This window comes from Amblyomma mixtum, chromosome 1 (assembly GCF_055824585.1).
Source record: "Amblyomma mixtum isolate Tamu chromosome 1, ASM5582458v1, whole genome shotgun sequence".
In the NCBI taxonomy this organism is placed as follows: Eukaryota; Metazoa; Arthropoda; class Arachnida; order Ixodida; family Ixodidae; genus Amblyomma; species Amblyomma mixtum.
The window spans coordinates 275,358,880-275,386,216 of record NC_143012.1 but is presented as its reverse complement, the minus strand read 5'-3'; the positions used below and the strand labels follow the sequence as shown (position 1 = coordinate 275,386,216).

The following is a 27,337-nucleotide window of genomic DNA, read 5'->3' as shown; positions in this document are numbered from 1 at the left end:
AAGGATGGTTCCAAATTAAAGGTAGTTTTCAAAAATAGCAGGAAATGAATGAAATGAATAATGCATAAAAAATTGCATGCTTTAACATGCCATCTAAAGCTGATGACCGAAAGTTCATGGCGGCTGCTTCAAAAAAGCGTTTGGTCTAACTGTGTTAGAAAAAGGGCCCCTCTGTTTAATAAGAATAATAGCCAGAGGCACTCAAAATCGTGCTCGCTGAAAGTCTTAGATCAATGCGTACACGAATGCACCTTACTGTTCTTTCGAACTATGAACTATTTGGAAACCTTTTGTACTTCTTCAATATCTCAAGAGGGGCTGGATGGAGATACAAAGTTGCCTAAGAGCAGGTATTGTAAGAAAGTACAAGCGGAGTGTTACAGATGCTAGGGAAAAGTTTTGCGATAAGTACCGGCAGCACACCGCCAAAGCGACCAAGTACAAGCGCAGTACTACACAAAGGGGCAGGCCCCTTGAAGAACTTTTCGTTAGGCGACTAGAATTGACGAAGGTCTCTTTCGGCACCACAGAAACTGCCGTTGTGACGCAGATATTGAGTGCCCCTGAAGGCATCTCTTAGAACCCCTAGTTAAAGCCATGCACGAGCCCGGAGAACCGACACTGTTTTCACTGCTCCACCCTGATAACATTTACCCCGGAATTCTCTGTAGACATCAGGCCCCATATTAGAACTTGTATCTTTCGAAGGTCTCAGCGATTAGATCATGCAGCGAAAGCGGACGTGGCGCTCAGCAGTAAAACAAACACCAGTTCGACAAGCTATGAAGATGGTGACACATTCGTCACTGTATAAATATACTCAATTTTATGCGGCTATTCTTCTTACTGTTAATACACAGAGAAGGATACATTTCTGACAACCTAGGAGCAACTTGCATGCCCCCACAGTTTCGTGGCAGCAGCCCTCAAAAGCTGAGAGAAATATTCGATCCCTCGTGCTAATAAGCAAAATTTTACTTCAAGGGTTATTAGGTCACGATGTTAATCATTTTATTAGAAAGTCTAACTTCATTTTAGAGTGTCAAGTTTTAATTTCTAGAAACCAGTTTACGAAACTTCGGCGAGATTCAGGCTTTCTATCCCAAGGCGCTGACGGTGCGGTGAGCACTGCCAGTTTTGTATTTCCTTGAAGCTGTGAGCTACTACCTCTTCCAGTCTTAAGCTTTTACCGCCCACGAATGATTCCAGAATGGAGGAGTCCCTCTGAGACATCGAAAATGGAATATAGGCTTCAGAATATTGAACTATAACTGAGTGAGGGAACCCCAGGTAAAGCTGAGAAGCAGAGCCTTTTTCCCTGCTCCCTGCAGGGAAGAAAAAGCTGCGTTGTCAATTGAAGTAACATGCCAAGTCTTCACTTGCCCTTCCTTTACTTCGACAAAATCCAAGCAGGACCTAAATATGCACACTGCGTGTCTTTGAAGTTCACGAGCGCATACGCCTACAAACAGTTTAAGTAGAAAAAAAATGTCCGAAGCTGCAACACACGTGACTAAAACATAAAGCAAAAAATGAAAAGAAATTTATTCGTTTCTTAGTGCTGTCCGATACAGCAGCAACAACCACAAGAAAGTTCTCTGAGAAAAAAAAATATCCCTGAAAGCTCACATATGTTCGACACATTCTTATTTTAGCCACACTTCCGCAACAGACATGCAAACTGGAGGAAACAGAAGAACAAATAACTTCGAAGAAATCAGAGACGCTCGCTGTCCAATAACCTCGTCTCGTTCGCGCGACGTGTCGCGTCATTCGTCTAAGTCACTCTCCTTCAGATCAGAACCGGACAGCGCGACACAAAGCATCAAAACAAGCCGAATCAGAGGAGGGCCAGTGGAAGCATAAAAACAAGCTAGCGCTAAGCAACGGAGAAAAAGGGAAGCGAAGCAAGAAAAGAGCGACAAAAGCAGCAGTAGCGGCTGCTGTCGTTTCCGACCTGTGAGCACAATCCAAAAAGATCAGCCACGCTGTTCTAACCCGACCGTTGGCGGCGTGCTCGATGTGCGCAAAAGACCCATCGTGCCCGCGTGTCAGTCAGGTAGCCAATCAGAGCAAACCAAAACTGAACACCGCGCGTCTGGACACACCGGCGGCGAAACAAGAACAATGGCCGGGGATGAAGCACGCACGCACGGACTGGCAAAAATGTGGCGGGAAAAAGAAAAGGATGGGGAAGAAAAGGGTCGGGCAACGGAAGGGGTGGTGGAGGAACGCGAAGGGAGAACAAGGAAAAGAAGCAGTGAAATAACAAAAGAAAAGCGTGAAGCCGTGCAAGGACGCGAGGGGGAAAGTAGAAGGAGGAGGTGAGGTTGGGGTATGGAGGTGGCGGGGGGTGTGACTGCCTCCATCTTTTTCCGCTCCACGGGGTGCTTTCCTAATCACCGATGCCGCGGCGGGCCGCCGAGGAAGCCGGCGCGCAAATCGATAACAGGGGCGCACTGCAGCCTCCGCCATCCTCGAGCCGCCAGAAAATTTGCCCAGGCGGCGCTGCAAGTCGCCACCAGGAGCGAGCAGCGATGTCTACCACACTGCGGATGACGGCTCTCGAACCAAGGAGCAGCGCTCATGCCGCTCCGAGCGAGGCCTTGCTCGCAGCAGTTTTCGTGAATTCGCTGCGTTCCTCATCCTCCCTTCTCCCTTCCCGATGCCGCCAAATGCGCGCTGTACTGTTTTGGTACTCCTCGGAATCTGGGGGGAGCTTTTCAGTATGTAAACTACATCCGCGTCTGCAGATCGGCTGGGGCGCATTGCGAGCCGGGGGCGCGTGATAGCCGCATGGTGCGTCCACGCGTAAGTAGCGCTGTACTCACGACAGCCAGATTTGTACCGCACCCGGCAGACATCAGTGCATATGGCGCGTGTTGATTGGTAAGGAGCGCCTGTGCAGTAGTGGATCGTTATTGGAGCGGAACGCATTCGAGATTTCGGAGAGGATGGAACGACGTCGTTAAGATTGCCTGCCTCGGACTGGTACGAGATGACTCCGGATGCACTGAGGCGCCGCGTACATGAAGCGCACTTATTCTGGAGGAAGAGAATTTTTAACACTTTGTGAGTGTAGTTCGGACCGCGATGATCAATAGCTGACAACTGCTTTGCACATCGGCACTTACAATGCTGACCTTTACAGTTTAAGTGCACCTATATGCTTACTTTGCCGGCATTCAGATATAATCGCGATATGCCGACAATACTGGTCCGTCAGATTTTGAGTACCGTTCTGATTTCTCTTCGGATCAACTGCTTTTCTTAATGCTCGTGACCCTTTATTTGATATTCTGTTTTTGGTTTTTGCTATGTTCAGTATTATTTTATTTGTACATTGGGGCTCCGACGCAAAGGAGGAAAGGCTGAAGCGAGTGGTCTCGCGAAGTATAACAGTACGAGGAATAAATGGCGAAAGTTCGGCAACAGATGCACGCACTCTGGTCTGGTAAGCTTAAGGTAATTTAGTGCCGTCATATTATTATTTCCGTTTCAACCTATAGAGAACAGAAATAATTTAAAGCAAATCTACTTTAAAGGAATATAAAAAAAAACTCCATCATGCTGCGACAAGTGTTAGTCTTTCTGCAAACGCCGAGTGTAACTAATGATTAGAATAATTGCAAGTGAGAAACAAGGTGATTTATGAAGAAAAAATGAGATTTATCATTTGGCGATCACAATATCGACCACTGCTAAGCGAAATAATTCGTCAACAGGACAGAACCATCAGTCTATTTTCTTTTTTTTATATTTATGTAATATGTGCTTCTCCGCGGTTTCTTGCGTCTAATGTATCTGGGGCCACTTCTTAAGGCTCCTGTTTTTTCTTGTTTGCACAAAATATATTTCTTACTTAGTGATAATATTTCAAGGGCTCAACATCCAAGTGCAGCGTTTAGAGGCTCGTTACGCCAAAGCATGGCAAACAAAAAGCGATCACGAAACGAGCATCAAATTATTTTAACACAAAGTGCTTCGTATGAAGATCGAACAACAGGGTGATTTTCAATTTGATGTCATATAGTGTAGAAAGGTTCATTATCGAAAGGCTGGATTGAATTGGATGGAAGATTTCTAGCTTTCTGGTGGGATCGTTCTTGTGCAAATGCGCATCGCACTTACATATAGCATGAGAGCTAGTAGGCAAACTCATGAAGGTTCGAAAGGGGGGGGGGGGGGGGGGGGGCGTTAGGATAACAGTGTCAGGACGAAGCAAAATGGCGCCTTAGAGCAGCCGCTGGGACTCAGAGACAATATTAGCCATAGACAGGAAGCAAGGCTGGCACAAACGCTCGAATGCGCCGTATCTCTGACCCCAGTAGTTTGCTATGCAGACAATGCCTGTGTGGAAAAGGTGGTATGAACAGAACAGGCATGTGTGGAAGTGCCATCCACCTAAAAATCAGCAGCTGCCGTCAGATTTAACCTTAACTGCTCCGAAGCGTGTACTTTGAGCGCGCTTTAGATGAGCTCGGCTCCCAGGCAACTGTTTCGGCGCTGCCTGTGCTGTGCGTTCGTTCCTTTCCCGAGACCAGTGCGATGCACACGCAGCGGCGTTGCCAAGAGGAAATGAACTCCCCGGTGTAGCAGCAAGAAAATGTGCGTCCGGGTGTGATGAAGGCTATTGTTGCGGGACAAAAGTACTGGCGGACGGGCGTAACGGGCGGGAGTCAGTTTTTGGTGGGTTCTTTGTGCGATGCGGTCCCGCTAAGGCTGTGCGTCGTAGGAACGCTGTCTTTGTGTTCTTTCTCTGCACCTTTGCTCCGACTGCGGGCTTCGTGTCACTTTTGAAGTCCTTAGCGGCTGATAATTAGTTCTTGGGCCTCGCAGTTGGCCGACATAATGTGACGGTAGTTTTAGCGCCGTCTTTGCTCTGTACAACGTTGGGGCATAAAATCAAGGGTGCTTTGTTCAGCATGAACGCAAAAACGCCGCAGCATAAACGTAAGAGGTTATTAAATTAAAATAAACCTGTTTTGCATTGACGATACCGAAAGAGCCCGGTGGTCTTTCTGTGCGCTCATTAGTTGCATGAGTGTGTTTTGTTCTCAGTGCTCGAATTCGAAGGAACTGCTAGAATTAGAAGTCGCTGAGTATCATATGCTAGATGGCGACCTCCAGACTATATAAATAAAGATATAAAAATGGGGGCACTCGATTCCAATAATAAATTGTTGGACTTGTGCGTACACGATGCAAAAGAAGAACATCACAAAAAGTGTGCGCCGCCATTCTCATGCGACCCTTAATCACAGTGTGCGCTGAGAGTGCGATAGCTTTAAAATGTGACACCTGCTTCTCCTTCTCTGTCATGGCTGCTCGCCGCATACGCTGAGTTGTGCAGCCGACGGTACTCCATACGTAGCGACATACATGCCTGGTCGGCTCTCCGCTTGAAGCTATTTGCCACTACGGCAGACAAACGCAGCGATGATTCTGGCTCGACTCCAACCTGATACGCGGAGCTGCCTGGACACATCTTCACCAATCAAGCGCTGCTGCCAAGTGACGCCGAGCGAGTCATGTTACGTGACCAGCGTACCTGCCCCCTCGGCCATGTCCCTTGGTCTCATGACGCCAAACACCCCGTCGAGCAACGAGCAAATTTTATGACTGACAGCGCCGGAGGTTTATTCTCAAATTAGGATTTTGACGCTGTAGCATTAAAAGACAAGAACATTTAGATCCCATAGACAAACACGCTCCTAAGTAGCAAACGAAGCGGACAACTCTGGAACAACTGAAGGCGTGAGCAGCTTGTAGTGGAGTGCGAACAGCGCTTTTTCAAAATCGAATCGAATACGAATAAAAATTAAGAAACAGAATCGAATACTAATAGAATAATGATAGAATGGAATGGAAAAAGAATCGAATATTTTTACGAATATTCTCTTATTGTGTGAATATTCGCACAAAACGAAGAATCAGCGGAGGCGCGGCGGTATACGGTTCCCTACCTTATCAAGCCGTAGATAGAGCTGTCAAAAGGCGTAGCCGCTTCGCTTCGGGGACGTAAAACGAAGTCAGTATATTGGCTCTATGGCCCTCATGTGACCACCTACAGGAGCGGCCAAACTTATACGGAGTGCGCTTTGTCTTTTAAACTTTTCTTACGCTTTCTGTGGATATAATGTGTGGGTTTGTTGGCTATACGCGCTAGCGCAAAAAATGGCATTTCTTAGCGTGCTCATTCAGCACCTTCACCAGGAAAGATGAGTATGGTCGCCTAAGCGTGCTCCGTATAGTACAGGAAGATAACATCTGGCTGCTGATGAGTGCTAGAAAACTAGAGGCGCACCTGAGTAAGCGGGAGGGGCCAGGGCTACTGATGAGCCATGCACTCCGAAACCAGACAGCAGGTTACGGTTTGATAAACCTGCCGAAGGCCTGCCACGGCCCCCAGTCTCGGAGTCCACATATGAGCTTTACGAGCGCTGCCGCATGAATGGACTGCGTCCCGGAGCTGAACTGTCCATTCTGCGCACACTGCGCGGTGTCGGAATCGAGCGTGTTTAACGCGCTAGCGTTAGGGAGCTCTTGTCGCAGAAAATTCGGCGTCGTCGTCGGCGTCGTCGGCAACGTCGGCCTCGTTGACGTGAGCGAAAATCCCCGAAAAATCCCCAGAGGAGATTGATTGGCCAGCTACAGGTCACGTGACCTTGTGGCGTCAGCACAACCTGCCCACCGGATTGTGAGCAAATCTTTGCAGGTGGCAGTTAAATTGATGATTGATGGCTAGAGGTTGCTGGAAAGAGCAACTTGGCTCGTACAAGTCCCACTGGTGGCAGCACCTGTCACCGCAGAGCAGCGGCGAATCGCTTAACTGCTGCACCACTACGCCAGGAGTGATATGAGGACTCCCAGGGGATATGTGAATGTTAAGTAGAGAATGCATTAACCTATTTGCTATCACGTCATGCCATTAAGGCGGAGCTTAAGTGTCCTTTCAAATTTTCTTTCAAAAACAGCCACCGAAGAAACCTGTGATAGGCCTTAATGAAATTTCACGCGCTAGTCATTCGAAAACAATTCGAAAACTTGAGAACATACTCGATTCGTTGTGAATAATTTGCATTGTTCGATTTTTCAGCTAATCGAGTAAAAAGATTCGATTCGGCATTAAAAAAAAATCGCTGCGGCTTAGCTCAGCTAGGCCAGGATATACGTAGCGAAAGCTGTTTCGTCAACTGAGATTTTGCTAGCGACACGCCGTCGCTGTAGTTCAATAGCTTGGTAGCGTCTCTTCGCGAGATGTTCCTCTCGTTTTTCGGGCGTCTGGGCCGCCCGCTTAGCCTTTCTCGCCTTGTTTTCCCGCTGTCGGCCCGCCTTGTACCATGCGACGACTTCTGGATCGGAAGATTCAATTTCACGCAGCCTGTACTGCTGCCGTGACGAGCACGGCGCTCTCCTTCTTCCATGGTGCGCGACTGAGGAGCGAGCGCCTCCCTCCCGGCTTATATCCCAACTGCGTGGCGCGACTCTGCGCATGGGCAGTGCAACGCAGTGGCTGTGGCGCCATGGTTGCCATGGTACTGGTTGCCATGGTAACGGAGCATGCGCAGTAGTGGCCTTTGGCAAGCACCGCGAAATGCGCTTCTCCTAGCCAGGTGTAGCTTTCGCTACAAAATTTTGAATACTCGCATACCCCTAAGTTAGTACCTTCGCGTGGGAATTGATCACGAAAAGTTGCCCCGCAAGAGACACTGGAACGAGAGCGGAGAACTATGTGTCTTCGCTGGCGTCCCTATTTCTTTTCCGCTACCACATTCGTAGCAGTTCGGTGTTTCACAGAGACAGTGCCTGAGCAATCGTTTCCATGTATTTAGTTTTTGACCCCCTTGAATTTTTAGACGCATTTTCTGTCAGAAAAAAATGCTTTCAATTAAGTACGGTTAGCTTCTTCAAACGAATGCCGAGATCTCAAAGCTGAGTCTTTGAAGTCGGGTGCTAGGATCGACGGGCAGATAGAAGGCACACGACTTGTAGGAAGGTGAGTTCCGTTTGATATTTTGTAAGCTTTGTTTGGGTGCGAATAGCGTCAGACTATGAATTGAATGATCAAAAGAAATTTATTCAGCATGTGATAAGCCTGTATATTGCACGTGTCTGCAATTCTGGGTGCCTGGAGAATCTTTAGCCAATCAGTGTGGTCAGCGCAAGCTAATTTTGCTTTAATAATGTGCTGCAATTATAGCGTGTTTCCTTTTTTTTTCTGAAGGGAACTCCTGTGTTTCCCACGTCCAGCAAATTAGGCGCCAACTGCAAGCTCCTTTGTAGCTAGCACTGCAAGGCAAAAAGACTGAGTGGACTGCTAGTGGGCTGCATTTGAGAAGCTTCATATAAACAAATTTTGAAAATTGGAAAATTGTAAGATACTATTATGGAAATATTGAAGGTAATGATCCATTATTCTGGTATGCAGCAAAATATATATTTTAAAGTGTTTCCATCGATCGTATCGAGCAGCTAATATTGCCATAGAAAACCCGTGGGGACCGCTTTTGACGACAGAAAAAACAATAATAGCAAAAAAAAAATACACAGTGCCGTCCATTGACCTGCGGATATGTTGATTCTTATTGTGAAATCTCACAGTATATGAAAAAACTGCGTTCACAAATGGTTTAACGCTCAAAAATGCACTGGCCTAGAATTGTTGGGCATGTATATGAAGTGTGCTAGAACCCGTGTCTCTGTAGCCCTCTTCTTTTTCCGTCGTGATTCTTGTAGTTCAGCGACATACTCGTCAACATTTGGGATGCATCTAAAAATGCACGCCTCCTGGGGCTGGCGGTCCCTGCCCAAGTAGCGCACAATGAGGGACCTCGTGGGTCCTACATGAGCAAGTGGGGCTAAGGCAACCCTTATAGTAACCATGTCGACTCCCTGTGAAGAGTAAGTGGGCCAGCCCAAATTAGGCTTGCTGCTGTTATTAATACATGGGTCCTAAAGATCTACATTGGTTCTACAGCCGCCGCGATAAAACAGCGGCTATGGCACTCGGCAGCTCAGCCAAAAGACACGGTTTGGGTCCCGCCCGTGGTGATCAAGGTGAAATGCTAGAGGCCCGTGTACGTTAAAGAACTCCCAAGTGGTCGAAATTTCGGAGCCCTTCACTACGGCGTCCCAGTTAGCCTGAGTCGCTTTAGGACGTTAAACCTGCATAAACGAAAGGGTCTTATATCGATGTTGCTAGGGCTACCTCATATCACATTCCTATATCTAGTCCACATCTGTTCCTTGTCGGGCACTTGAGGGCAGATGGAACGTCAATGTAGGCTCTATGCTCGAAAAACCTCTGTTAGCCCAACTGGGGCTACCGACACGAAACCGCTGTAGGTCCTATATAGGCCGCTGTAGGGCTGAGAAACGGGAGGGCTCCATTCTACCGACATCGGTTGCTTGTAGGGCCCATGAGGGCAGATGCAATGCCCATGTGGGCTCTATTCTCAACTAACCTGGGCAGGCCCAAATGAGGCTGCCTTCACAAAATACAGTAGGTCCCTCATAGCTCGTGGTGGGGTTGGAAAACGGGCGTACCCAAATGCTGCGCACATTGGTCCCTCGTCGGTTACTTGGGGGCAGATGCAACATCTATGTGGGCTCTGTGCTGAAAAACAAAAAGATCTGCTAGTCAAATGGTGCCGCCCATGTGCAACCGCTGTACCACATTAGGCCGTGATTGGGCTGGAGAACAGGAGCGCCAAAATGTTGCCCATATCTGTCCCTTATCGAGTACTTAGGAGAGCCGGTGCATTGCCGCAGGTGCTTCTAATTGGCTACAGCAGGGCTCAACTGGTATGGCTCTATCGTATTATGCATGTATTTTTGCCTTCCTTAATTTATATTATGCGCACTCATAACTTACTCTTATAGACAAGTTTTAATATAATTCTCAGCATATCTACTCCATTACTTAAAATTACATGCTTTGGTACTCGCATTAAACTAAATTATGAAAATAATCAGGTCACGCGAAGGTATGACTGTGCCCATTTATCAGGGTGCACTGGACAACCTGAGACTCTGCAAATGCCATTATAGTTCGGAACACAAACATGGACTATCTGCGGGAAGCCCAAGAATAAGGAGCGCTACCTGCATAAGGTGTAACAAGGGACCAGTCTGGGCAGCCCATATTACCCCTCTGCTTACAAAGGAAATTTCGTAGGCTCCCTTGCTTAGGCTGACATTGAAAAAAATTGTGCCTGATATTCGTTGAGTACAATGGGGGCATTTGGGACTAGGTCTGCCCTTAAAGCATCCACATCGGCTACCTGTCAGGACCATGTGGGCAGGCCCCTATTGGGCTTGCACCTTTAGAACCCGCATCGATCCCATGCCGATTTCGAAGGGGTTACTGAGATGAATACATAACGTTCTTCCTCAGAGTCTACCCAAATCTCACCAAAATAGGAGTCATGAGGAAGCTGGGTGGGCTACCCACACCAGGCAGTCATTGACAAATGTCGGCAGCCCAGCATGAGCTACCTGCATCCGCCCGAAATGGGACCTACTGGGGCGTTTAATTATGGGCGGCCCACTAGAAGCCTACTAGGGACAGCGTTTCAGAACCCACATTGGTCCCACCGGCGCTCACATGGGCTCTCCACATTGGACCTACACAGCGCCTCACTTCAAAGCCCACTTTGTGCTACACGCGTGCGTTCACTGCAGCCCCTTCACGCGCACTTCATCCATTCCCTAGGAGCGCGGCTGAGTGTCCGGCTTGCCTGAGACAGCCGTCACTACAATAACCAGCTTCGGAGTCTTTCTAAGAGATGACTCTAGCAGGTGGTCCCCAGATAAGAACCTAGGAGGCAGATAGGCCACCTAGGTCACGTGACCTTGCGGCGTGATCACAACCTCCACATCCGATAGTGAGCAAACTGCGCACCGTGGCAGGCGGCAGTTAAAGATTGGTTGCTTGGGAAGAGCAACCTGCACAAGGCCCACCGCGGGGAGCACCTGCCATCGCAGGGCAGTGGCGCATCGCTTAACTGCTGCACCACTGCGCCAGGAGGAGTATGAGGAATACCAGAGATCTATGAAAGTAAAGTAGAGTATGATCTTCTGCATATATCAGAATTAACCCATTACGCTATAGCGCCATATCCTTAAGGCGGAACTTAAGTGTCCCCTCCAATTTTGCCCCTTTTCTTGAACGTTCAGGTGTAAGAAAGCAGGAACCACATTTCCGAAGCCTAATCAAGGCAGAAAAACACGTTGTGGTCTGCGCGAGCAAGTTAACTGTAGAAAATATTGACGCTAAAGGATTGGAGGAAATAAAACTAGTGGACATTAGTTTCCGAACTCCCCTATCATCAGTGCATCCGAATTCCGTGAAAGCTATAGTCCGGCCACTAAAGACAACAGCAATGTTCTAGAAGGGTTCGAACGTCTTCTTGAATATCTCCGAAGTCCCCGTTCAGGCGTCTGGCCACGTCTACTTTTACGCTTTCGGACGATGCAACGGGTCAGCAAGGATTCCAACATAAGATGTATGGAGGCGGCCGCTTCGATGAACGGTTTTTCGGTTTTATGGAGTTTAACGTCTCAAAGCGACTCAGGCTATGAGGGACATCGTAGTGGAGGGCTCCGGATAATTTCGACCAGTGGGGTTCCTTAACGTGCAATGAAGTACACGGTCCTCTCCTTAGAAACACGACCACCCAGCCGGAATAGAACCCGCGTCTTTCGGGTATGCAGCCGAGCCTCAAAGAGCAGGGCTCTTGTCGTCGCAGCTCACGGAACCCTGTTGAGTCGCTGGTCATTAAGAGGGTCGTGGCTTCTGTCGGTGTTTCTTTTCGGCTTTGGCTTACGTTTCTTCGCCGTTTCTTGTATCGTTCCCTTCAAGTCAATGGCAAACTGCCGCGCTTGAGCGCCGTCCTTTATATCTGTTCTCTTTTACATACGGGCGCGGCGGCATAGGAATCACGCGTGCCGTCGTATTTCGCGTTCTTTGCGGACACTTTACGCGAACAAGAACTGCTACGTCTTTCCTGGGAACCTTCGCATACAGCGCTAGCGCTATAAAAGAGACATTGTTTCACTTAGAACGGCGTTTTAGAGTGATTGGTTGACAACGGAATGCCAAGCGGGAAAGTCAAGGAATAAAAGACACGGCAGTGATAGCGCCAGACGCTCTCTGCTCAACTGCGTTGAAATTCGTGGTGTCACACCTATAGCCATGTCGCCACCGCGGCGGCAGGAAATACAAATTGCTTCATGTCATCGGCAATTCGTGCTTAACAATGCAAGGCTTTCTGGCGCGATTAAGCTGGGTGGTAAAAACTAAAGGCATGAAACTAAACAAAAAAAATGCGGAGAAGTTAAACATGTAAATTCTCTAAAAGGATTTGGAAATGCATTATATCGCAACGTTTGGTTCTTGATCGCTAAGGTTTTTGCTTTGCTTCTTGGCAGCGTTTTCTCGCTGAAAGTTACACTGGCAACTCTTCGGAATGACGTGTGGCGCGAGTAGTACTGGGCGAGAAGCGCAACCATGACATGTTTTATCTCTTTCTTACTCATTCTGTTTCACGTACTCATGGACACGCCGATCGTCACACCTTATTTTGTGGTATTGAGACAGCTCAAGCCACGACAGACTGAGAGTATTGATAAATACAGAAAACAAGCAGTATTGGACTCAAAAGAGTGCTTTGCGCCCAGTTAAAGTGTTCATCAAACGAAATCGCAACCGTACGAGAAGGACATCAACATTTCCAATACGTTTGTGTCGCTTAGCGAGGAGTTGGAGTGATCCGCGTGTAATGCGGTGGTGTTTCTGCGTTGCTCATTACAGCCATGTGCTCATGAAAAATTCTATCACGGAGAACTGAGCCTAAATATGCTTAGTCCCCATACAAGTACTAAAACACGGAAGTATATCAACGACTAAAGTGTTGGCGAATAAGTATCAAAAGGAACTCTGAACGAGCTCTACAGATGGGCCGGAGGAACGCTTCGGTGAGGACTTGAGGGTTTTTCTTACTTTCGACTAAGTGTGCGCCTAGTGGTCACGCGCAGACATTTTGAGGCTGAAGTGGGATTTCATCTGCACAGTTCATCTGCACAGCTGCAACTACAGAGGAAAGCAGGGAGGGAGTCGAGCAGTAGTGCGTCGTGGTGTGAGCTAAACTACGCTAGCTACGTGAGAGAAAAAGAGAGAGTAGCCGGGCAATACTCACCGCCATAATTTGGCCTCACCCTCTTGTCGTACCCACGTGTAAAGAAGGCATTCAGAATCTGCGTGATGTTTTGTCCACGTTGAGTTTGTCTGAAAAGATAAGAATGAGAAAAAGATGCACGGGTTAGTACGCGTCAAACATAGCAGGCGCACTGACAAGAATTTAGCAGGCATTGCTGAAGAATGTCCAATTCAGCATCTGCAACGACATCATTTTTCCTTGTGGTTCGTCCCTTTCTGTGTTTCTTTTGCTTTTTGTGCCGTTGGGGTTCGAAGTGAAAGGAAACGCTTTTCGGGCAATAAATGATAAAGTGTGATGTGTCACATGCGCTGAAAATATTAGTTTCTGCATTCTCATCACTGTTCCAAGTGGCTTTCGAGGTTAAGGCCATCTCGTTCAGTGTGCCTCGGTCAGCAACTTTGTTCGCAATAAGACATCACAAGTTGTAGTTTAGAAAACGCCCATAGCAGAATCGGTTCTCACGAAAATTTGTGGAATGCATTGTTATTTATACACGGAATTCCAGACATGGACAGACATAAACGCACGTCATGCTTGCTACTGACACCATAACATTGTTTTTACCCGCGCGTAAGCAGGATCATTATTTTATACCGCACTTTACCTGTCCGTATCAAGAGAGAAATTCGAATTACCGTAAACGAAGCCCACCTCTACAACCACTTTGGGCGAAAATCGACAACTAATTTCAGTGCGGAGAAACGCGAGCGGCTAGCAACGGGGTCTGAGCGGCCATTTTTCTTTTGTTTCATTTTGTTTACTTCCTCCCAGTTTGCAATTTGCGCCACCACGTGACCACTGTTCCACAGGTTTTTCTAATTTCCGACCGCCTCCAATTTACTCGTGCTCTCCCACACCCGCTGATATTCGCTGACAGGTATGCACACTCTGCTGGGGTTTTAATTACGTGTCAAGCCAGTGTTTGTAGTAGCGAAACCTTCTCTGCTTTTTTCTCTGCTTTCTTCTCATCCGAGCCTTTTGTTGGTATTTCGTCCCTCAAACAGAGACCGCTCAGAGATTGCAAATTTTGTCTGCTTTCACGAAAATTGGAAAAAAAGAGAGAAGGACTTCTGGCTACATCATTTCGTGCTCCGACTGGAGACAAAGACGAGTAAATGTGATGTCTAGGCCATCGAATTCTATATCCCTCCACACCGTTATACAGTTCGACGGGCGAAAAGTCCATTTCGATTTCTTTACAGTGCCATTAGGAAAGGCAGTTCTGAAGGTTGGGGCAATGGGAGGTGGAAGAACCGTCGAACGGTCGTTGCTATTTTGTGCCGTTTTCTTTCTTTGCTCGAGAAGGAGTCAAAAGAAGGGCGGGACGAAACTTCGAGAGCGACGTGAATTGAATTCGTGCAAACGTGACCACCCTCCCCCGTCCTTCTTCGCGTGCCGTTCGTTTAATTCTGATTGGCAGAGAAAATTAGATTTTTCTTCAGGCACGAATCTCTGCGCACAGAAGGCTTCGCAACACGCACGGCACACGCCGATGCACGGTCGGAAAATAATCTAATGGTTTTCGATTCTTCTATTTTGCCATAATGGATTAATATTGAACACCTGGGATTCTTCAACGTGCACTGACATCGCGCAGCACTCCGGTTGTCACTTGCGTTTAGATCAAAATGCGTCTGCCGCGGGACTAGGATTCGATATTGCCATACTTTTTTGAACGGTGTTAAGTTTGGACTGGTTTTGCGGTGTTTAACGTTCAAAAGCGACAGGGGTGTTTAGTGCGCAAGGCATAAAAGGGGGACGGCTAAATGTTTGCTGATGTCACGAAGTCCAAACAGGGTGGTATATATCACTGTGCGCTGAAGAACTCTCCATCGCCCTGAGGAGCCGAACGCGATACATCCAGAGGTCTTTATCGTTTGCGGCTGAGCTTTATCTTAGTTCCAATGATGAGAGGAATTTATTGTTCATTCAGTCGTGCAAGGAATGCAAAAAAAATATTTTCTGGTTAGCCATGTTTCCATCTCACATCTTTTTTAACCAGAGAACACAACGCTTGACAATACACGATCTTGCTATGTGCTGAGAAATGCTCGAAGCCAAAAGGCATGTTTAGGAATGTGGTACTTCGTTATCTCCCTGTCTCTTGTAATATTTTGCGCTGATGCAGAATCGAGTTGGTTGACCTTCACAGCGAAAAAAGAGCAGGATATTACGGAGCGCGTATGCTCGACAAATAAAATCAGCTCACTACAGCGTGACTCTGCTGGGATCAGCGAAGCGATGATGCTGCCGTCAGCACCACGTAACAAATGCACTGTCGAAAATTCAGAAGCGAGAAGACACTGCCGTCCGCTGACTCTGCAGAGATAGCGATCATCTGTTGTTTGCCAGGAGCGAGAGAATGAAGTGCGTAGAGCATTTTTCAGCCTGTAATAAAGACGAACACTTCAATATTAGAAACTGTTTGAATCATCCGATATCGGACTGCATGACAGTAAAGAAAGAAAATAAAAACGCCTTGCTTTGCTTTTGCAGAAATCTCTCCCCGCTTAGCATTAACACCTCTGGTTTATGGAGAAATTGCACGTAAGTCGCGGTTGGGATTTTACTATTCCTCGACCAGGGAGCGCTGGCTTTAACATTAGCCTAGCAGGGGGCTTTCGGATGTTTGCAACTTGCAAATACAACACGAAAAAGAAAAGCGACAACTACTCTGACACGTTATCAGTGATGCGGGATGCCCACTAGAACGACTCATTGCTGGGCTAGGTTTAGTTGGCACTCGACGAAGTGTCGCGCAAAAGAAGGTAAGGTACACGCATACAAGCAACACCGTTCTTATGTGCACTTTCTACTTGTTTACACGGCGGTTCCCAAATCAAATTGTTCACATTCGATTAATTAGTTCCAACTGTTGCCAAACGTGCCATATGCTGAGCATTGGAAGCAACACGACGCTGCAGCATACCATGCGCAAAAGCCAGCGTCTCAGCATGTAATAAGCTGTCTGAAAAGAATTTTGATTGGCGTAAAAATTCCGCGCAGGGCAACGCCATTTTATTCTTAAGACGCGTCAACGGTATTTCTTGCTTTACTAACGCATGACCGGCGATAAAAATCAGCGGTTAAAATTTCCTTCTTGCCTTGCTCTATTGAAGAGTCCCGTGGTTTTGACAGAAACATAGTGGGCGTACTATAGCCGAATATTTGGACTTTTCAACGCTCCTTCAGGTTCAATTTAACACTAGTTACTAATTAATTCTCTTCGATGTCATCCTGAGCACAGAAAAATTCTTGGAAGTTCCGGGAGCTCGCCGGGAATGCAGGTGTTTCTGAGCTTAACCAAGTAGTGAAAGTCTTTCTCCTTTCTGGTAGTAATACTGGCGTGAGTTTTTGTTGTGGCTGTGTTTTGAAGAAAAAAAAAAATGTGCATATATTTCTCGCAACCGCACTGACCCAGATAACTACCGATTTTTTTTTTGTAGGGTCAAAAATTCCTATTGTAAGGCAAACGAGTTTTCACTCCCCCCTCTATTAGGAAATGCACGTGAGTGTCCAGTTTCAACAAAGGCCTGCCACTCATTCACATCACGCTGAGTGCGAAGTTGAATCAATGATGACGTCTCAAATTTTAGATGTAAAAAATAGCTTGAAATGACTAATCAGGAAGGAAATATACTGCCCTCTACGAGCACTGATTTTTTTTATAAATCTTATTTCTATGCACAGACGTTCTATCCGTGCTGAGATATTCGGTATCGTAATCGTGTCTGGGAGTGTTGGCTTATCTCTGCACTTACGCGGACAACCGAAACGCCGAGCCAATTAGTAAGCTTCTAATTATCTTACACGCTCGTATTCCTTGACGCGTGGAGATAAGACCCTTATTACTCATTCACTTATGTAAGGAATACGAAAAACTGATGGAAGCCGCTGTATAGCAAAAATACGCAGATGCACAAGCAAGCCCATGCCGCTCATGCATAATAACTGCAGCTAGCAAACTTGAAGCTAACAAAGTGGTAAAAAAAAGTGAGAACGGGATACTTTATTAATGACGCTAAAGATTGTTTGCCAAGTTGCGTCAAAGAAGCTTTGTCATGGATGCCTGGGGTAATAAAGGGCTACCGCCCGAAACTGAAGGTAAAGAAAAACAACGCGGAGGAAAACAGGAACAAATAAAACCGAAAAGATTGCTTCAGCGCTCGCGTATCGAGTGCACTGATGGCGAGCAATCAGTTCGCGAATCTGGCAGCGAAACGCGGAAGCCCTAATTAATCAGCCGAGGCACGCAAGTCGCCCGGCGGCCGGGGCAAGATGCACTTACATCCTATTCCCGTGATTTCGTCCCGCCGCTAGTTTATTTCGCTGCCTGCGTCTCGAGATAGTTTTTATCCTGCTACATCTTCTTGCTTCCGCAGTGATTCTTTGCTCTCTCTTGGCGTCCATCTCTGGCCGAGACCGCAGGATACAAGCCTGAATCCTAATGCAATTATGCGGAATGGTTCGGAATTAATGGCCTCTCTCGCAGGCATGCTCTTCTGCTCTAGCACATTATTCCTCTCCGCTCTAACACACGCAACCCCCCCCCCCCCCCCCCCCCCCCCCCTCCACCGGTCCGCTAGCCCCAACCACCGCTTCGCTTCTAGGCGTAGCCGGCGATCCTGCAGAACATATCAGCGATGGGAAACTTTTCGACGGAGAGATTGCCATTCCAGGCGGCCCTAACAATCCGAAAACAAATATCCGCACTGAATTGGTCCTGGCTTTTCTCTGCAGGCCGAGGCGCGTTGCTCCGATTTCGACCCTGAACGTGGCTTGGAAAGTAGATTTCGTCCGTCCAAGAAGTGGCGGCGGGCCCCATGTGTGTAAACAAGTTGCGCCGGGCACGACTGCGGCTTGCGTTTCGCTTCTTTTTTTCCCATCTATCGTCGGGTGAGCTGAGCTGGGCCGAAATTCAGTGTAGCGTTGACCAGCATGTGAATAGCAAGGATTCTGCGCGAAGTTCTGGATACGGCTGCCTTGTGTTTGTGGAAGGTAAAGTGGTGGCGAGCCGATCACATCAGATGCAGAAGGGCGACAGGCTGTTATCCTGAACTCACCAAATAATAGGATCCGCGAAAGTCACTATGAGTAAAAAAAAAACATAGGGTTACTATTTGAATCTCTTTGCAGGGAATAGAACACAATTTATATGCGACGATGATTTCGTGACAGAGTCGCCAGGAGCTGGTGAGTTAGATGAGGTGTCGTTACCTCTGCTACCACACCAGCTCATTACAGGAACAGAAATTGTGTCTTTTAGTTCACGCATTCGCTTTCTTTGCTGCCCCTGAGCTTGAAATCACATTCATGCGGAATTATTGCGCGTAGTAGCTATAACGGTCGTTTCTCACAGCCCTCTACCACTTAAGCCACACGCGGACAAAAACAGCTCAAACGTCAGCAGAGAAACAATAACAAAGGCACGCGCCTATTCGAAGAAGCAAGACTGGGTCAGGACCACCAGCGAATAAAACAGCGACAGAATGAAGCCCAGGGAGAGGTCAGCGGGGGAAAAAGGGGCAATCGGGGTAAGGCTGCAATAAGCTCGCGTCGGCCCCGGCGTTGCTCGGCGATCCTGTAGAGAAGCGTGTCGCCACGACGACGGAATGTTATTAGCGGGGCCAGGGGGCGCGGTCCGCGGCGACGGGCAATACCTCGCCGGGTGCAACCCATTGCCGGGCAACGGATCATACCGTCGTGCCCGGCCACCTCCATCCGGAAAGCCACGCCAGCCCCATATTACCGTCTCCCCTTTCCCCAACCCACCTCTTCTTCCCTGTCGTCCTTCCCTCTCTCTTCCACCCTCTTCCTGTCTCTCTGCTCCCACAAGGTCAGTGCTGGTACACGCGGCAACCGCCGACACTTCCAAGCTTGTTATTAAAGCGTCGGTAGAATGTGCTTTGGCAAGGCGTCGCTTACGGAGCTGGCCTGCCTGGCACCTGCCTGTAATCGAGTCTTTACAGCTGGCGGTTCTCGCACAGAGTCTGTTGGAAGCGTGTGCAGCGAAGCCGATGGGATATTGCGTGAGAATTCTAGAGAACGTGGTATTAAAGGGACAGCAGGCTTGTCAACGTCTTCGTACGTTTTTCAGAAATTTCGAGCCGTATTTGAGAACGATGGGACTGATGCGCGCGCAAATGTGGCGAGCGACGGCTTTCGACACTTCGCTCAAATTTCTTAAAGAGATCGTGCGAGGCTGCATTGTTAAAGACGGTCAGACTGCTTCAGGCGTATTTGGTGGCATGCAGATTGGTCCAGCGCTATCTTTCGACTTTTCTTTTTGTGTTATTTACTAAACTTGTAAACAGCTACGCGCACGGTAATTTCGGAAGAGCTACAAACAATGCTTAATCGGGGACGGATGCACAGTAAATAATATTGTTTAGTATTGTCTACGACCTAAAAATCTGCAAATTCCCAGAGACTATGAAGTCCGCTGCTTTCAACCAGAGGCTGGAATTCAAGGGGAGAGCGTTGTCTCATATGGCATCCGCAACAACTAAGCAATGATGAGACCGCATTTTTGAGCCCAATTATATGGCCGCACTAAATCTAGCAGTGTATCCTCTATAGGTTCTAGATAATTGAATAGCCGATGCACACACCAAAGAAGTTAGGGCATCTTGCTTGGCATGCTCTGTTATTATATCCCTTCATCATTTTTATTTCCTTTTTTTATTGGATTAGAGCTTCTTTACAAACATTGGCAAACAGTGGCATTAAAGCAAGAAGAACGTTGAATTTAGTTAAACAGGAGTTCGTTTTTAAAAACGGGGTTTTTTAGATTGCTTTTCCGGTTGCATTTGGTGTTGTGCAGAACCAGAACAGCACTATTATTGTTACTTAGCGCATTTCTAGTCACTTCTACAGCGTCGTAAAACTGTGCACATAATATCTAGGAAACAGACAGAAACCATTTAATGCAAGAATGATGGATCCGGCCGGCTTCTATAAAGCACCATTTCGTTGTTCTATCCTGGTTTTTGGAAGCGGTGAGCGGATCATGATTAAAGCTTAGTAATACTGCACCCTTGCAGCACACTTCAGCAGTTCGCCCTCCATTGGCGACAAGTACGGATAACTTTCACACACTCTTTTCTTTCAGCGACGAGAGCTTGCCACAGTCACATGAAAGGAACACAGAATGTTAGGCTGCCACAGATATACATTCCTTCTTTGAACTCCCAAAGGAGACGCGTGCGAGCAACTACGGCGCGTAGACAGGACCCCACACACCCAATACACTGGCTACATTTCGCCACCGTCGGGTACATTTACCGCAAAGAGGGCTCGTTCGAACCAGTAGGAGAAAACTAAAACGTTTTTCGCGTACACTTGCGACATCGGTATCGATAGCACGATCCTTCTTGTTCAAAGCTTGCCCGCAGGTGCACTACAGAAAGAAATCACAAAGACGGAAAGCTTGGGACCTTGTGGTTAGCGAGGCCCACCTTGGAGCTCAACCATTAAGCCAATGAAAGGAGAGGAGTGGAGAATGAAAAGGCCAGCGTCGAGGCCATCAAGTCTTTTCTGCTGGCGGTGTAGACGCAAGTGGCGCGGGTCGAAATCGAATGCCGCCGACGCGAGCCCTTCCAAACTTGGCTCTCCGTAACGATTTGTGACCTTCTCCCGTCGACTCTGAGCGAACCACTGGACCGGGGTGCGTGCGCGATGACGCCGCGTTTGGGCTGCGGATGCGACAACTGCGAGCCTTCGGAGAAGAACACCGCTTTGAGGGTCTACACGGCGTTGATAGGAGTGGCAGCTTAACAGCATCTACAGCTGTGCTAGGAAGCGCGTACTATGTCACTGTGCGCGGCGAAACAAACAACGCCCCTGCCTTAACAATCATCGGTGCTTTTCTTTTTTAGTCGGAAGCACTTAGCCAGTGATTGGCAAGCGCTCAAACATGGACAGGTAACTGTGACTTAAAAAGACCTAGCATGCAGCGTACGTGAGACTTCTGATTTCGGAAAGCTAAATCCCAGAGTGTAGTATAAACTGCGCTCATGCAGTATAAGTTGCTTACCAGAGATGTTCACTACCTTCAGAACCCCCCCCCCCCCCCCCTTTCCCCCACCCTCCGAACCCCGTTTTCTCTATAGAAAGAAAAAAAAAGCGGAAACACGGAGAGAAATCAAACGACTCGCAAGAGACAACTGGGTTCGGGCTAAGGCCGTTGTGCGTTATTGCATCACTACCGTTAAGTCGCCATCATGGCCTCATAGCGACGCTGCGCTTTCGGAGTCCGAAGGTTTTTGCGATTCGACCGATATGGTTTAAAGTGCACTGTATAGCTTGTAGAATTTTACCTTACGATTGCTGTAGATAGCAATGCAACCGGCACGCGTTTTTGACAAGGCGCGACTTGGTCGCTTTGCGAGTAGAAAGGACAGCAGGCATACAGACATGGGCTCTGTAGCATGGAACGTTTTCAACGAAGCATTGAAAGGCTACCTATAGTAGAGTGGGTGAATTAATGCTTAAGCGCAGTGTGTTGAGAACTCGACTTTCAGGTAGTTGTGTAAACAAATAATAGGCAATACATGAAAGCCATTTTTGAAGATAGGTTACGCGACCATGCGAGCAGAAAGTGAATGGGGAATTGCCGTCGTCATTTTTTCAATTCACTAAAATCGACTAATAAAATGTTAGTCACTGCTGCTGACATGCATATTGATGTTGTAAACTTAGTGGCGGTCGTATTCCTAGAAAATTGTTTTTGGCAGAATTCTCATACAAAGCCTATGTTCCGAGATATTCGCCTCCGAATTTTCAACTCAATCCACGCAACTACGTATATAAGGCCGTCACGATCGACGCAAAACTACTTCCGGTGTGGGTCGCCGGCATGCTGAAACGACAGCAGTTAGACCCCGTCATATTTAGCGTGTAAGCTTCCGGCGCTCAGGCGGGGAATTGAAGTAGAATAGTTTGACGCATGTCGGGTTTAACGCCCCAAAGCGACTCAGGCTATGAGAGACGCCGTAGTGAACGGCTCCGGGAATTTCGACCACCTGGGGTTCTTTTAACGCGCACTGACATCGCACAGTACATGGGCCTCTAGCATTTCGCCTCCATCGAAATGCGACCGCAGCGACCGGGATCAAACCCGCGCTTTTCAGGTAAGAAGCCGAGCACCGTAACCACTGATCCAACGCGGCGGCTGAAGTGGCATAGTTGCCATTTATTTTTGCTTTGAGAACATCCAGTGGGCGTATGCATTCTGAGAGCTACATTTGAGGTGGCTGATGTTATGCCTATATGAATGCCTGATGTTGTGCCTGATTTGAATAACCAAAGACCGGTTTTTCTATGAGGGGTACTTTTTCTGTTGCTTTTTTTGTTATCATTTTTTTGTGTGCGCTTCATTCCTTATTGTTATTTCTAATGATGCGCCAGCCGTTTTTGACAACCAGTTTTTGAATTTTGCGATGTTACTTGTGTACGTAATTTGCATGTTCCCTGCTGCCTTTCAATGTAGGGGCTGAGGGGCATGTCAAGCCACAATTTCTGGCTTTTTTCCCTGGACCCTCATCGTGAGTACATAGAAAATAAATTGAATTGATATTAAAATTGAATTGAACTACTACTGCAGTTAAGCCAAGTACTCGTGCTTAAAAAAAGCCGGAAGCTGAGCAAGTTGGTAAACGTCCTTCTTCTTGATCAACAGGACGATGTCTTCTCTGCTTGTGCCTGCCTCCGTGTAGCGCTGAATTGTTTCCCGAATCACTCAAGTCTTTACACGCGATACAGCTGCAATGCGCGCAAGAAAAAGCTACACAGGAAAATAAAAACGGTCAAGCTAGCTGAACGTTGGTCTTTCACGACTGCCCTCAATGAAGTGTAAGCTTTATATAAAGTCTGTTCTCGTTAGGAAAGAAAATTGTCCGCAGTTCAAGCCTTGGAACAGCGCCTCTGTAGGCGTCTAGTCTAGCCTGTAGGTTTTAATAGATAGTTTTCTGTTGAAGAATTTAGCGCTCCTCACGACCACCTAATCGTTGTTAATTTTTAAGGGGTGAATATTAATAACACAGAAGATGTATTCCAAGCTAACGCTAAATCCATAAAGCCGCCCTCGCACGATCTTGCTGCAGCTCCCTCGGCGTCCTATACTCGACGGTGCTCCAACATCCTAGTCTTATGGCACCTGACCCGCGGTAACAGTATCTTTGCAATGCAGGTTCACTGAAATGCACCCGAGATTTCTCTTTTCAGTTGACCAGGCAACAAACTGAGCAAAATCCGCTGGAAATATATGGGTGCTCGTCATGCCTTGAGTCCTTGCCTCTAAACCTTGGCTGCACTATTGAAATCACACAGGCAGCTGCAATGATGGTATTCTATGAACAGTTTCAACGCTCATGAAAGAAAAAAAAAACGCGTGAATTTCACACAATGACATTGAGCTCGTAGCAACGCTGCATAGAACGTCAGCTAAATCACCGGCGTCTATATATGCAGAATTGTTCATCCTCTTCTTAACATTCACAGATCCCTGGGAGTTCTCATACCCCTCCTGGCGCAGTGGCGCAGCGGCTAAGTGATGCGCCACTGCCCTGAGATGGCAGGTTTTGCCGCCGATGCGGCTTGTGCGACCCAGGTTACTCTTGCAACCTCGTGCGACCTATCATTAACAGCCACCTGGCACGGTGCGCAGTTCGCTCACAATCCGATCGGCAGGTTGCGATAACGTCACAAGGTTACGTGACATAGGTTGCCTACTTGCCTCCTTGGTGACTTCTCTGGGTATTTTTCGCGGATTTTTCGCCCACGCTCAACGACGCCGATGCCTACGCCGACGACGACGACGCCGGATTTTCTGCGACACGAACTCATTAACGCTGTCACATTAAGAACGACAGGTCGGGCAAAAATGGTGTTTATTATTTCAAAATTTATATTATGCACGTCTTCTTCTTCATACACGCTCCATCATAGTACCCCATCACGAGAACAGAAAACTGGGCAAGTTGGAACGGATTCATACATGTGTACATGTGTCTGATACATGTGTCGCCTCGCCTTCCATTAATCAGGTGGAAAAAGAGATTCGCGCTCTAGGGGTATGTGTGACGACAGGGTGATAGCGGGTGCTTGTCATGTGCTAAGATGCTGAATGGCTTTGTTGGGATGAGGCGGTTTTGCATTCCGCTACTTGCGCGTACGGGTTTTGGGGGGGCTATTGCGATGTGTGTTTTTATAGTTGTGTTTGGTGCTTATATATCTAACCCTTCTGGAAATAAAATTCAGTTGTTAGATAGCGCTCGTGTCGTCTCCCGTTTCTTCCACTATGTCCTGTGTTTCGCGCTGCTTTAAGATGTACCCCATCACGCCCCCTCAAGACCAGCCGGTACATGCGCATGCATCGATTTACATGTAGGCCACCGGTGGGTGCTTGAACAGCACTTTCAGCAATGCCTTTCTTGCCACTTTTTTTTTTTCTGGGGAGGGGGGAGGCGGGTCACCATGTTGCTTTGGAGAGGTGTGCGGAGTGTCTCGAAAGCCGGGAAGCGCTTTTCGGTGACCACCCTGGTAAGAAGCACGCGTTTGTTTATTGCCGCGCCGAGTTCACGGCGCCTGCTTGTTCGCCATAGCCGAGTTATGCGGCCACATCTGTTCATTGTATCTCAGACCCAGTTCCATTAGCTTATTGCGTTATATGATGGTAGCACCACCTTCATTCATGATAAGATTGCGTTGGCCAGAACTGCGGCCGTTATAAGTAGGCTCGACTGCGTACGGTTGAGATGCAGTGTTAAACTGCATGTCACGAGCCTCTAAGATTCTAATTTTAATTAACCTAATAACGCTCTTTCTTTTTGTTTATTCTTGCTTTTTGCCTTTAGCTTCACTGTTGACCATAGATCTTCGTTTCGAAACGTTTTACATATCTTCAGGCTTTGATGCAATGTTGGTAGCAGTACAAGACCTTTATTCGGCCGTAATTTACAGGCCGAGCATGTCGACCGCCTGGGCAACATGCTCAAAATTTTTTGCAGCATGAATTGATGGAGCGTGGGACGAGTTTTTAGAAAATGCTCTTGATAACATGCCCTTTCTCTTAATTAACTATATCAAACCTATTCTGCTGCATAATATTAATAGAAATAATGCAAGCAACAAAAATCCCCGATCAACGCTATGCGGTACATAATTCAAGTGCCAGTAGTTTTCATTGAATATTCCAGAAAAAAGGAGAAGAAAAAAGACGGGGACAAAAACCGGAAGACAAGGACGGGCGCTGATTGAAAGGACATTACTAAAACCCAAATTAGTGGAAAAACAACGTCATTCTTGCGATTATTTCGTTAACAAGCATTTTGTTCCCCTCAAAAGCCAGCAGGGTATCAATGGTCTGAATTTGCCTGCTGCCGTTTCATATCGTTTTATGAATGGGATGGCAGAGTAGTATGCAAAAAAACAAAACAAAACAAAGCATTGCTACAGAGCCCTAAACCAAATACAGAAAAACAGAACAGAGAAAATGCTGCAGCTATTCTTAAATTCTCGTGAACTGAAAGTTCCGCTAATGTGGTAAAGGACACGATGGGACCAAACATGGAAGGCAAAGGCACACTAAGAAACAGGCACACAGAAAAACATTTGCGAGGCCTGTACGAAACGAAGAAAGCAGAGGAGCTGTTATACAAGCCTCATACTGCTTGGGAACATGGAAAGTGTAGTGGCGGAGTGAAAGAAAGCGTTTTTTTTTTTTTTTTTAAAGAAGGCAAACGCCACCATCATGCTCGCATGGCTCGTGAGTCGTAAACGAAAATGCTTGATTACGCCAGCATGGAATGCTTCACTACCGCACACCTCCGAGAAGGCCGGCGTCCAAGCACGTAGTTGCCAGACGACTTCAGTTTACGACTCTGGCAGCGGCGTGCCAAGACGCCGGCCTGATTTTTACGACGGCTCAAGAACGAGCCTCGAGTCCACGTTCGTTACCACCCGGCCTCAGCAAGCTCCTCTTCGGCGGCAATTACTTAGCCCAATCAAATTAAATTATCAAAGTTTCAGTAGTTGCGCCAATCCCACAGCCATCTTTAAGCTTTGATGATCAGTGCAGACGGAGTTGGAAGGTTTAGTTTGGTTGGGCTTATTGAGATTTGACGTCCCAAAGCAACTCAGGCTATAAAGGAGGCCGCAGTGAAGGACTCCGGAAATTTCGACCACCCGGCGTTCTTTAACGTGCGCTGACATCGCACAATACACGCGCCTCTAGAATTTCGCCTCCATCGAAGTTCGACCGCAGCGGCCGGGTTCGAACCCGCGTCTTTCGGGCCAGCAGCCGAGCGCCACTCAGCCACCACGGCGGCTTGGAGTTGGAAGGAGTTGGAAGGCAGGGTTATTACGAGTGCGAAGAGGCAAAGCTATACGTATCACTCAGCACCCAGAATGGTTGCGATGCAGGGCTGACTCGCAGCGGTGATTCTAAAGTGCGCCCCACAATCACTACACATAGATACTTCAGGAAAATTTTTGCATGCAAGCTCTTGAGCTAATCAACCGCGGAGTTCGTCATTGAGAGAAAACAGAACTCAAAATAAATCGCAATGAATGTGGCAGCACTCATTTTGCGAGAATTACCGCGAAAGATGTACATAAAAGGGTAGAGAAATAGTCAAGTTGGAACAAAGAAGGGGGATTGAATTTATTTCGATGTTGTCGGTTTGTTATGTAGTCGACAAAATTAGGTTCTAAATAGGCACACATGAAAGTAGACCTCCTCTCTGAGAAAATAAACAGCCTCTTTGTCGAAGATAACGTGTCATGCACGCCGAATTAAGGCAGGGAAATATGCAATTGCTTGAAATTCGTCCAGAAATCGACTATTCATTGAAAGACATATAACTTTCATGCATAGTTATGGCCGGGCTGAACCGGCTGAATAGCTCGCTTGACGCTACCTCTTTTAAGTACTGTTTCGAAATATACTTCTCCTCAAAGCGCTTGAAGTATATCTCAAGCAGATCGCTGCGAAGCTTACGTCACTGCAATTTCTGCAACCAATTTTTACAGATCATAACAGACTTGTTGTTCTTTTATTTGGTGACAACGTTATCTTTAGCGTCTTCTCATACGTCCTCTTTAGTATAAAAAGT

The 27,337-nt window shown here is 47.3% G+C and overlaps 1 protein-coding gene across 5 annotated transcripts in view; it reads right to left on the bottom strand.

Moving 5' to 3' along the window:
• The window catches only part of LOC149371757 (gamma-aminobutyric acid receptor subunit beta-like), a 234,422-nt gene that overhangs the window by 193,616 nt on the left and 13,469 nt on the right, over positions 1–27,337 (bottom strand). For all 5 annotated transcript variants that reach the window (XM_089566042.1, XM_089566044.1, XM_089566043.1 and 2 more), the window contains exon 2: positions 13,203–13,291. In XM_089566042.1, the coding sequence (XP_089422168.1) occupies positions 13,203–13,291 (89 nt within the window). The remainder of the gene's footprint in view (positions 1–13,202; positions 13,292–27,337) is intronic.